General features: G+C 40.5%; 1 protein-coding gene across 1 annotated transcript in view; it reads left to right on the top strand.

The window, feature by feature from the left end:
• LOC126262977 (E3 ubiquitin-protein ligase PPP1R11) overlaps positions 1-12,602 on the top strand; it is a 64,971-nt gene that overhangs the window by 17,508 nt on the left and 34,861 nt on the right. Inside the window, exon 2 of the mRNA XM_049959928.1 lies at positions 12,206-12,314. Coding sequence (XP_049815885.1) covers positions 12,206-12,314 — 109 coding nt within the window. The remainder of the gene's footprint in view (positions 1-12,205; positions 12,315-12,602) is intronic.

Consider the following 12,602-nt stretch of genomic DNA (forward strand, 5'->3'; position numbering starts at 1 on the left):
ACAGACAACACAAGTGAAGCTGATTCTGAAGACGCTTCTGCAGCCTGGTGAGATCCTATAAGACATAAGAAGAGCATTCTAACAGTTTCTTGGTAACACCTCATCCTCAGTGCCTGTGTCTGCCAAAAGATTTGAAAAAGAGGACTCATTAACTTCAAATTTAGAGCTCTGCAGAAGATGGACCGACCACTGTCAAGGATGCAGCAACTGAAGCAGTGTTCAATGTCTGCATCCATGCAAAAGCTCTGATGGTGACTTGCCATTGCATGGCTGGGAACAGTGCTGACAGGAAGAGTATTAACGCCTGGTCTTGCATATGAGAAACATGTAACTTGTTCTTGTGGTACTTGAATGTTCAGACGAAGAGTTCAGCTTCACCATTAAATTGAGGGTGGAACGGTGCTGTTGTCACCCGTTTGATGCCTTCTGTCGAGGTGAACTGGGGTCCATTGTCCAAAACTAACACTTTTATTAGGCCTTCAGTACCAAAAATTGATGTCAGTCTTGGTAGTACTAACAGTTGTGGTAAATTGCATCGTCATCACAAACGGAAACTTACTAAAGGTGTCTGTCATAATAAACCAGTGAGAATTGCAGTAGAGGCCCACAAAGTCAATATGCAGATGCTACCAAGAGGTGCTGAGCCTGGGACAATCATAACATTTCTGTGGCAGAGCAGGCTGGTGTTCCAAACATGTTGGACATTATGAAGTCAATTGTTTAATTTGCTTGTCCATGCCGATGCATGTATAATGGCATCGGGTGAGCTGCTTAGTGCATACAGTGCCCTGATGTCCTTGGTGGAGAAGGTGAAGAATTTCCTTATGAAGCAGATGCAGCACTACTGCTTACATTGATCATTGTTTGTAGGTAATAGCCTAACACCCTGCTGGACAGATAAGTTTGCTGAAGAGCAAAAGAACATTGTGCAACCGGATTGAAAATCTGCTTAATTGACTTTGTCCATTGAATGCAGAGATACTACAAAAGATTCTTGAGATTGTGGTCCACAGCCATTGCCTGAGCAAACTGAAGGTGATCTGTGTGAAAACCGTCAAGTGTTTCATTGTTCTGAGCACAAAACAGTGGAAGCACGAGTCCTCTGAGTATTGAAAGCCGAATTGGTGCCAACTGGTTGGTGAGAAAGAAAGTGTCTACATCTGAATGGTTAGCATTGGCATGTACACAATTTCTTACTGGTAATTGGGAAAGAGCAGAGACTGATGCTGCAACTTTTGTGCCTTGTGTGGAGGGACTGGCTTGGAAGGGTTGAACAATGAGGTGAGAGGTTTGTGATCAGTCACCAAGTAGAACTTCATGCTGTATAAGAATTGGTGTAGTTTGGCCACCCCATACATGATAGAAAGAGCTTTTCTTCTCATTCTGTGAGTAGTTGCACTGAGCTGTTGAGGATGTGAAGGCAATAGAAAGAGCTTTCTTCTCATTCTGCGAGCAGTTGCACTGAGCTGTTGAGGATGTGAAGGCAATTGGCCTGTCAAACAATCCACTCCTGTGTGAGAGAACAGTGCCAGTCCCGTAAGAGAATGTGCCCGGCACAAGCATGACTGGTTTGGTGGGGTCAAGTGCATCAAACAATGATCACTTAATAATGCATTTCAGTTTCTGAAATAAGACTTGACATTTTTCAGTCCACTCCAGTGGAATATTCTTTCATTGAAGATAATTCAATTGAGCTGCAATCTCTACATTGTTTGGAACGAACTGAATGTAATAAATAGATTTGCCCAACATACCGCGGAGTTCACTGATGTTCCTAGGAGTGGGTGTTGATCACCACAACTTGTGACAATTCATCCAAAGGAAGTTGCTAAAAAGCATTGTGAAGATCAAGCTTGGGAAAGAAATGACCTGCACCAAGTTTGTCGTAGGTTGTGTTCCAAAAATGAACAGCATAGAGACAGAAGTGATGATACTTTCTGCAGGACCTGACCATCATTTTGCAGGACAATGCTCAAGCGCTTACAATGCTAGCTGTTACAGATTTGTTTGACTGATGGGGCTGCTAAGTGCTACACCACCTACTGCACTCCCCTGACTTAAGCCCTCACGAGTTCAACTAGATTTCTAAAGAGAAGGAAACACTTTACAGCATTCGCTTCAGAACTGCTACAAATTCATCGGGCAATAGACCGCGCTACTCAAACTGTCAACACAACTGGCACTGCTAATAATATCCTACGACTTCAACATTGCTGGCCACAGGTTATACACAATGCTGGTGACTACTTTGGAGCTCAGTAAAACTTTGAAACACGTATCTATTATATTTTTTTTTTTTTTAGCTGTAAATAAATAGTTGCTACTATTAAAGTTGCAACCCTCATAGTTTGGGCTTGCCTAACAGTTTGTAAGTGCTTTTGTTCAACAAAATAACTGATGCACTATTAGCCAACTATGTGCAGGTTTTGCTATTTGCAATCTACAGAGTGATGATCAGTTTATTTGCCTGACACTGAATAGAAGACGTGTGCAATGGATTCCACTGTGCAACACTAGAGTAGCCACATGGCTTTGAAATTTTGTTGACATCCATTGACTGAGACTTTTAGGAATGTGCAAAATATGTGTTGGACTTGCATTTTTGCAAGCAGACATCTTGAATGTGACCAAGTGGGCTACAAAGATAACACTTGACATCATGACAGGCAAGCCTGGAAGTTGTGTGCTATGAAACACCAAGGGCAAGATTTAACACCACTAGTATGCTGCCTAGCACACTGATTTTGTTTACATTCCCACCCAGGCTGAGACTTCTCGCACTGCAGCACGTGAACAATGAGCACAACTATTTACTACTATTCTGTATTGCACAAATGGGAGCTTAATCAAAGCCTACTAATGTGAGTCATGACACTCCATTAATTCCAAAACATATTGCAAAGTAGGGTCAGGATACTTGAGAATCTGTTTGCATATGTGAAAATCTGACATATTCTGAGTAATGGCATCCCTGATCATGGCATCACTGTGATAACATTCACACTAACATTTAAATTTACTGTGGCATGTAAGCCCTTGAAAGTCTGCTGCCTGATTCACAACAGGTAGCTGTCACGTTAATCTGTTCATCACAGTACTTTTCTAGAGCAGCACCTAGTTCATGATAAGGAACACCTTCAAGGCAACAGTAGGGAAAAGTTTGCAGACAATCTGGTAGTCGGACACTGTAACTGTTGCAAGAAAATAAGGTTGCTTGTCCCTACCTTCAATGTGATGCACCTGCAGGTGGATGTTGAGTTGTGCATGGTACTCAAACCATTCCCCTTGTGTGGAGTCAAAAGCATTGAAAGTGGCACGGAAACAGGTGCTGTGGTTGGTGGAGGTGGTGGCCCAGTGTTCACTTGGTTGGCTATCTATCTTTTCATCATTTCCATAAGTTGGTTCACCTGCTGTGACTGAAATTGAAAAATCTATATTGCTGACAATTCTTGTGGAGGGCTAGCGATGGTCAACACATAAAATGAAGGGAAATATGAGAACACACAAAATAATGAGGCTCTGAACAGAAGAAACAGTTAGTTCGAAGGTAAGTGCAGAGACACAGTCTTAAACAAGAAGACAGTAATGAAATGACAAGCAGTTGACCAGTAACAAATTTGCAAAAATAGACACACTCAAAGGTAAACTTGTTGCGAAGCAGCTATGTGGCGAGAAATAGAACCAAAAAAATCGAGGATGTTGACTCGTCGCCAGTGGTGGATCGGCCAGAGGTGGGCCGAGGAATAGGTGGATGCCTAGACAGAGAGCTGAAATCTGAGTGTAACAATAACTTTACTTAACTTGGAACAGCAAGTCCTTGAGAGTCCCCTAATCAGAGCCTAGTCATTGTAAATTATCACAGTACAGGAAAATTGCTATAAATGTTGCTGAGGCTTTGGTTGATTCTGCTAGTAGACTGGGGTGGCCTCACTGCGGCATCTTCTTATGCCAGCACAGTGGCGGTGGTACGTGCGCGTGCAGCAGATGGTGTATACATGCAGCAGCAGCAGCAGCAGCAGCAGATTGGCAGGAGCATTGCATGATTTACTGCCACCCTGGGAATGTGTCCTGCCTGATACAACAATAATGTACGACACCACGTGAGAGAGTGGCATCCCTCACAGCTCAGTGCTGAGTGTTACACTATTCCTTATCACCAGTGGTTACCCCTGCACTTTGTGTCTATGATTTCTGCATTCTGCATTTAGAATAGCTTCCAGTTTGTAGCAATGACTGAGCACTGTTTCCGTCGAGCCATGCTAACAGTCTCTATTTTCTATACCTGTAAATTTTCTTCCACAAAAATGCGAGTCATGCATTTCTGTCGTCATAACTACTATTCATTCCAACTTAGAACTGTACTTGAGTACCCAGTACTTGGACGTTATAGCACAGACCTAGTTGTTTGAATTCATCCGTGATAAGAAGTTAACATGGCTGCCATGTACTCATCAACTAAAGACTAAATGCACAAGAAAGCTGAACACACTGATCTTCCGTGCCCATACCTTTTTGGGGTGCAGATGACACTACTCTACTTCATGTTTACCCGCCCTGGTCTCGACCCAACTGGACTTTTATTGCCTAGTTTATAGCTCAAGGCATCCTCTTCACTGAAATTATTGGACCCAGTATACCATCTTGGGGTAAAACTGAGCACTGGCAACTTCTGGATTAGTTCTGTAGAACATTCTCCTTGCCAAAGTGGGGACATTTCCTCTCCGTTTCTAATGGTATCAGCTCTTCCCTACTTACGCAATCACTGTATGACAAGTACATACTCATCTGACTTATCAAATTCTTGTTTTGTCAGGGTTGTTGAGTCCCTAACACTCACTCTAGGGTGATTTTCAGTTGAAATTCGCCTCAAGACACACTGCCAGGACCTCTGTCTATCTTCCTTAGAATATATTCATGTGCAGTTCTCCTTGGTTACTAATCGGACCACAAATTAGGACTGATCTATTTCAAGGACCTTAGGTTTCAGTCATGCTCGTGACCTTGTTAAGGCCTGACGAACAGAACGTGGCCTGGTGGCATGGCTCAGACCACAGTGGATGGCCATCTCATTCAGCGGCAAGGGAAGCCACACAAATAAGAGTGGCTGGTGGTGGCAACGTGCCATTGCTGTGTCAGCTATCACACTGTGAAAGTGGTCGAAACACCATTAAGTGGCTTGCATGTGTAGCACAATTGTCGTGGTGTTAAATGATTTGGCAACATCAAGCAGGATGAAATTTCTTTGTGCGAGCGATCTAGTCTGTTTGAATAATATGAGTTTTTTTTAATATTTTTGTGATAAGTAACAAATTTTGTGTAGAAATGGGTAGCTCAGATGAAGATCAACTCGTTGTAGTAGCCCTAAGAAATGGTAGCTATGAACTAAAGAAGGTGACACTGATATGAAGAGAGAAAGCTAAGGGGAAAGTATCACATGTGTATTGAATTAGTCTCATTGAGGTAGATTTTTCAAGTATTTTCCTATATCACAAGAGTGTTTTGAATGTATAATATTGTTGTTATACTGCTGTTCCCAGTCAGATATGAACTTCATTTTATTATGTAGTACTCTTAGTATTTGACATTCATTCTGTGAAATCTATGTAAATCCCTCTCACCAGTTTTTATTTTCTATTTTATCAAATGCTATCTTTTCATGTACTTGACAGCTGCAGACAGGACAGTAGTAAGAATATTTTTGTTTCAAATAAAACATTCTGTTGTTTGCAAGACAGTAAAGCAAGTGTGCACTGAAATTTGGAATGTTTTTCTACAAAATAACTAAAAAGATAGTATTTGAGCCATGTCAACACTGAACTTTCAGAGCTTGTCATAGCCACAGAGATATACTCTCTAGTATCTCATTAGATAATTAAATGCTGAGGAATATTCACACTTTCAGTAAAGGGAACTTTTGTAGACTACTAGCTGTAGCACATTTGAGTAGCGGAACACCTTTAAAGGAAAGAGAATCGAGCAACAACTGTGTGAAACTGTATAAAAAATTTCTACTATTTTGTTATCCATACATAATTTGGTAAGTAAACTCTTTAGTGACATGAAATGCTAAGTTTACAACAGTTTTTGGAGTGTTGGCAAAATTTTACTATAGATATTTCTCATAAAATTGTGCTATGGAACTATAGTTTTCAATAATATCTTTTCAGTTGTTAGAAACAAGAAATGAAATGATTCATTTAGGTGTCAGCAATGCAATGGGAGGGGGAGGGGCTAGAAAATTAATTTTTTCTTAAACGAGACACGTAGTTGCTTTACACAAAGTTAGATTTCAACAATGGTGACACTTCTTTCTGTTTTTATATCCAGTGTATTGTTCCTCATTTTGATTGCTGTGTTACATGTATACTTGCTGTAAGCTATGTTATAATATGCAATAATTAATTTCCAGTATTTAGTACTGTACTTTAATTCAGTATATTTCATGTAATATGTAGCATATGTGAAGATTAAAATATTAGGGAAAAGAAGTTGTACTTCTTCACCTCTTCTGTAAGGTTTTTCTGATTGCACAATCTCCACTGTGTGCACTGTGCTCTCACTGATGTGGCAAATCTGTCTCCTGTCTCAACCATCAGTGTGAGACTGCAACATTTAAAATCACATGCAGTACGCACAATTGGTGAGTGCAATGGCTACTGGTCCACTGCATAATAACAGCCCAATGCGTGATTGACACGATGCGATAACGGGTATTTCAGCGATGCAGCTTGGCCTCCTTGGTTCTAGGCTGCAGGCCATGTTGCCAGGTTGTATTCTGCTTGGTCAGGCCATTAGTTCTTCAGGAGTGGGATATGCTTTTACATCATGCCTCAGTCAGGAAAAATCATTTGTTGCTGGGAATATATAGTGGTTTATGACAGAGCTGATAGCCATTAATAGAGCCCTCTAGTTTATTAAACACACTGCTCCCAAATGTGTTCCAATTTTTAGTGACTTAATTGAGCAGTTTCCTGGCTATTAATCAGTGTTACTCGTGTCGCCCTATGATATCTGCTATTCACAATCTTATCTCTGCCATTAGTCGTAGTACTTGCTCTAATAAACTCCACACTATGTAGGAGACTATGGCTGCATGGTGGTCTTCCTTCCTGTCTTTTTGAACAGAATCCACCATTGTATGTTGCCTCCGCATCGATCGTATCGGATTAACCCATATTTAATGAGTTAGCTCCCTCTTATGGTTGCCTTACAGACAGTAATCAAATGAAGCTATCTAGTTCCTGAAACCTTTCCAAGTCTCAGACATCTGTGATGTATATATACAGATTGAAGCAACGAATGAAAATTTGTACTAAGGCCAGGATTCAAACCCGGGTCTCTTGCTCACTAGGCAGATGCACTAACCTCTGTGCCATCCTGACACAGTAGCTTTGCACAACTGCACGAACTGCCCTACCACTCCTCCCTCCTCAATCCAAATTCTCATTCACGCCTCAGCCCACTTGGTATTCACCTTAAACTTGAACTGCATTGCAGAGGCTCTGCATCTGTATTGGAAAAATACCTCAACATTGAATGAAACAAGGATCCTGCCTGAAACTCGGGCACCGGTGCTTTAATCAAATGAAACTATATGGTTCCAGATACTTTTTCAAGTCTCGAAATCTGTGATGTATATATGCAGACTGAAGTGAAAAACGAAAATTTTTACCAAGGAGAGGATTCAAACTTGTCTCCTACTCATTAAGCAGCTGCACTAAAAAGTATTTTCTGGGACAAAGCTGCATCTGCTTACATAACATACAACCATGATCCCATCCCTGATGTCCAGTATAACCCCCAGTAGCTTTTAAAGCCTTAAGTCAATTTCAAAGTGTGGCACATGAAGCCAGTTTCCTCCTTACACCAGAAAACTCTGCACTCCAATCCTCTACCTAGTCCTCAACCTCCACAAACCCAATGCCACAGGTGTGTCTGCTCGTCACCCCATTTTGGCTGTGTACATTGCTCCCACAGAATAAACCTCTGCCTTTGTTGACCAACACCTCCAAACTATCGTCTGTATCCTCTTAGTCAACCCCGTACTGACCCACAATTATTTCACTTCCAAAGGCCAAATCTATAAACAAATCCATGATTCTACCATGGGTACTAGCTCGGTACCATTCTGTGCCAACTTACTTATGGGCCATTTGGAGGATTCCTTCCAATCCAGTCAACACCTAAAAATCTCTTGTGTGTTTCAGATTCATTTATGACATTTTCATGGTGTGGACACATGACAAGGACATCCTTTTCTCTATCTTCCATAACCTCAACATCTACTCCCAAATCTGTTTTATCTGGTACTTCTCGACTCAGTGAATCATCTTCGATGTGTATTGCCACTTCTCAGATGGCTTGGCTCCATAAATATGTCTGTTCATATCAAGTGGACCCACTCCCTGTGGGCACTGCATCTACAGTGGAAAACAGGAGTTGTCAAAATGTACCAGTAACCTTACGAGAACCTTTAGTGACAGACAATATCCTATCAAGCTCATCCATAACCAGACCTCCCATGCTACCTCCTTGACTGACATAAGTAAACCTATTAACCACTCACCAACCATCATTCCTCTGGTCACCCAGTATCACCTTGGCCTTGAAAAGCTCAGCCATATCCTTTATCAGGGCTTCAACTACCATCCATCGTGCCTTAAGATGAGAGATATCCTGCCCAAAATTCTACCCACATCACTCAAGGCAGTGTTCCGCCACCCTTCGAACATACAGAATATCCGTGTTCATCCCTATTTCAATGCTGCTCCAAATACTGAACCCCATGGATCATTCCCTTGTGGTGCAAGACTGTCCCATACAACCATGCACCACCTCCAGCTGCAGTCCAGACACAGGCATTTCCTGTCCAATAAATGACAGGACCATGTGCGAAAGCAGCCATGTTATATATCAGCTATGCTTCAATTACTGTACAACATTCTATGTGGAGAATGACAAGCAGCCAACTGTCTACTCGCATGAATGGCTACCACCAAACTGGGGCAAACCAGCAAACTTGACCATCCAGTTGTCGAATGTCCTGTACACCACAACACAAATGACTTCAACAGCTGCTTCATTATAGGAGTCAACTGGATACTCCCTTCCAGCAAGAGCTTCTCTGAACTATGGAGGTGGGAATTCTCTCTCCTGCATATCCTGTACTCTCATAATCTCCTGGGCCTAAACCTTCACTAACCTGTTTCCCACTGCCTTGCCTTACCTTTCCCCTTCTCTCTTCTTTCACTGTCCACACCACTTACTCCCCCAACCACATTGTATACTGGTTTCTTCCAAAATATCCCCCCGTCCCCAATTGCCTCATCTCTCTCTCTCTCTCCCTCTCTCCCTCCCTCCCTCCCTCCCTCCCTCCCTCCCTCCCTCCCTCCCCCCCTCCCCCCCTCCCCCTCTCCCCCTCTCCCCCTCTCCCCCTCTCCCCCTCTCCCTCTCTTTCGCCCTTCTTTCTTTCTCTCCTCCTCCTGTCTCGCTCATCTCCATCTTCCTCTCCTTTCCGCCCTCCCCTCTTTTATTTCTCATATATTCTCTACCTTCTGAACATTTTTCACCTTGTCATGCAGCTGCTGAGTCTTCTGTCGACAGACCTGCCTTCACACTATCCCACTACCCCCTTACTTGCGTCGTGCATCGTTTCCTATTCCCACCCCACCTCTATCGGGTGCCTATGTGGTAGTGTGTGAATGTGTGTACTTTCACTAGAAAAAAGAGCCAGAGCTCACAAACTAGTGAATACTGTTTTCTCTTATGTGTCTAAGTACCACTCATCACTCTGCCACCAACCCTTAAAAAAAAAACACACACACACACACACACACACACACACAGAGAGAGAGAGAGAGAGAGAGAGAGAGAGAGAGAGAGAGAGAGAGAGCACAGTATTAAAAAAAAGTGGAGCTTTCCTAATCACGTATTTTTACTTAGTAACTTAAGTTTGTGTTGATGTGTTTCTTCAGTTTCAGAGAGGACTATTTGCATATACAGTGTGAAAAAACGTACATGCATCTGTAGATAATGAATTACTGGCTGCTGATATATTATGTGTAAATCATAACAACTGTTTAAGTAAATACAATAGTATGGCTTTGCAGGAAATTCTGCAAAGTAGTTCAACTCATATTTAACAGAAATAAAAGATGTTAATGGGAAAATATCCTGTATGAAGGCGTCAGGTCTTCTTCTGAGTGAGAATTGATTATGTGTAATGTCCCACACAGTTCCATCATAGGACCCTTATATTGTCTTGTGTATGTTAATGATGTTTCAAAAGTAATATTGATGGAGGCTAAGTTTTGAGAGGATACAAATATGGGAGAGAATGTAATTGTAGAAAGAGCCATTAATGAAAGTTTCATGGACATTAGTGAATGGTTTCTAACCAATACATTGCCTTCAAACATGGGGGGGAAAAATGCACTGTATCCAGTAAAGAATTTTTCTATGGTTTCCACACAACCCATGCACAAAATATGACGATATGCAGAGAGAAGAGGTTGAGGGTTTAATTCTTGGAATGAAACATGATACTAAATTCAGTTGGGAGAAGCTTACCGTAGAATTGCTGGAACACCTAAACAAATCCTTGTTTACATTGTGAATGTTGTCCTGCATAGGTCTGATAAACATAAACTAGCTGGCATAATCTACTTACCTTCATTATGGAATATCATATGATATAATATTTTGGGGCAATCTCCAGACAAAGCGTTCATATCCTGAGTCCAAAAGAGTGCAACATTTGTATTTGTAGTATGACTTCAAGAATATCTTGCACAAGCCTATCCAAAGAAATGCGTATATTAACAATTCATTCCCAACTTGAACTTTTTTTTAATGATAACAGGCATGAATCAAGGCAATTGAATAGATTCAGCCTTTCTTGACTTATAAAAAGCATTTGACTCTGTATCACACCAATTCTTATTAACAAAAATGCAATCATATGGGGGCAACAAATGAAATTTGTGACTAGACTAAGGAGTTCTTGATAGGGAGGATGCAATATACTGAGTCATGCACAGAAGTATAAGTGCTTTAGGCATGCCCAATGGAAATGTCTTCAGACACTTGCTGTTCATGTTGATCTGTCTGACAATGATAATGGTAAGCTCATACTTTTCACAGATGATGCCATTATCTGTAATGACCTACTGTTTGAAAAAAATTGATCAAATATTCAGCCAGAACTTGATAAGATTTCAAAGTGGTGCAAAGATTGGAACTTATTTTAAATGCTCAGAAATGAATGCATAAAAATAAGTATTCTGCGGCTGCAACACCAGTGAGTGACAGTTGAACAGATGACAGCTCATACAGATACCTTGGTGCAATAGTTTGTGGTGATGTGAAATTGAGTGTTCCCACAGGCTTAGTCAGGTATAAAATGGGTGGCAGGCTTCTTTTCATTGTAGGATACTGAGGAAATACCGTCAGTATATAAACAAGACCTCTCACAAAACACTGGTGTAACCCATCCCAGAATGTGCCTCCTGTGTGTGAAATCCACATCACATGGCTCTAACACGAAATATTGGACATATTCAGAGAAGGGCAATAGAAATGATCACAGGTTTGTTTGAGTCACAGGAGAGAGTCACAGAAGTGTCACAAAATGTGAAGTGGCAGACACCTGAAGATAAATACCCCCAGCTGAATGTTGTCTACACTGTTAGAAGATACTTTGAAATCTTACATCAAGCCTCTTTTTTTATACAAAGAATGAAAATATACTTTGTGTTTTGAAATAACCATGAAAAAAGAAACAAGTTGTAGCTGTACTACCAAACTTGGCTGGTGCTGTCTAGATGCACAATTACTTAAAGCTTTTAATTAACTAACTATGTTATAACAAATTCTGCACACAGAAACTATCATTAAATTTCATTTTTGAATATATTCAAATGTTTCTTCTCAGTCACTTCGTTACTTAACATATCCCTTATAATGATTTTCTTGTACAACATATAAAATATTTCATCATTTTGTCTTTAAAAATAAGTCACAGATTTAATCTTTGTAGTATTGTTTGACTGGTTATGAAGTTCCCTGTGTTTGTTTCCTATGGCCAAGTACCTCTAATTGATAATACTGACATGAAAAAATACCTGTTTCATGTGTCAAATATTAGTTTGCTAAACTAAAATTTTACCAATAGTGACACACTGTAATTTATGCATTCTTTTCTAAGGATGTTCCTACACTTCGACTAAGACTCCGAAAACCAAAGCCTAAGAAGAAAGTTCAGTGGCGGTCTGGAACAGTTGATAATGAACATTTGAACAAGAAGAAGTCAAAATGTAAGCACTATTATCACATCTATAAAACTCTCACTGTTAGCAGTTATTGTCAAATAAGTAAACTCTTTCAATCTGATTACTAGTCATTAATTTGTAGTCAGTTTTTATTTTTGTTTGATACATTTTGAATTTTTGATAGTGACTCATATAGCTAAAAAATAACAAACTTTCTAATATAGTTTCAAATTTCCTTTCTGAAATATTCCTTTTGTGGATTCAGATTCTGTTTGCTAATATTAAACTGTAGAGGGGTGTGGAAACTGTTGCATTTTTCAATATATGAATTTA

The sequence above is a fragment of the Schistocerca nitens genome, chromosome 6 (genome assembly GCF_023898315.1).
Source record: "Schistocerca nitens isolate TAMUIC-IGC-003100 chromosome 6, iqSchNite1.1, whole genome shotgun sequence".
Lineage (NCBI taxonomy): Eukaryota > Metazoa > Arthropoda > Insecta > Orthoptera > Acrididae > Schistocerca > Schistocerca nitens.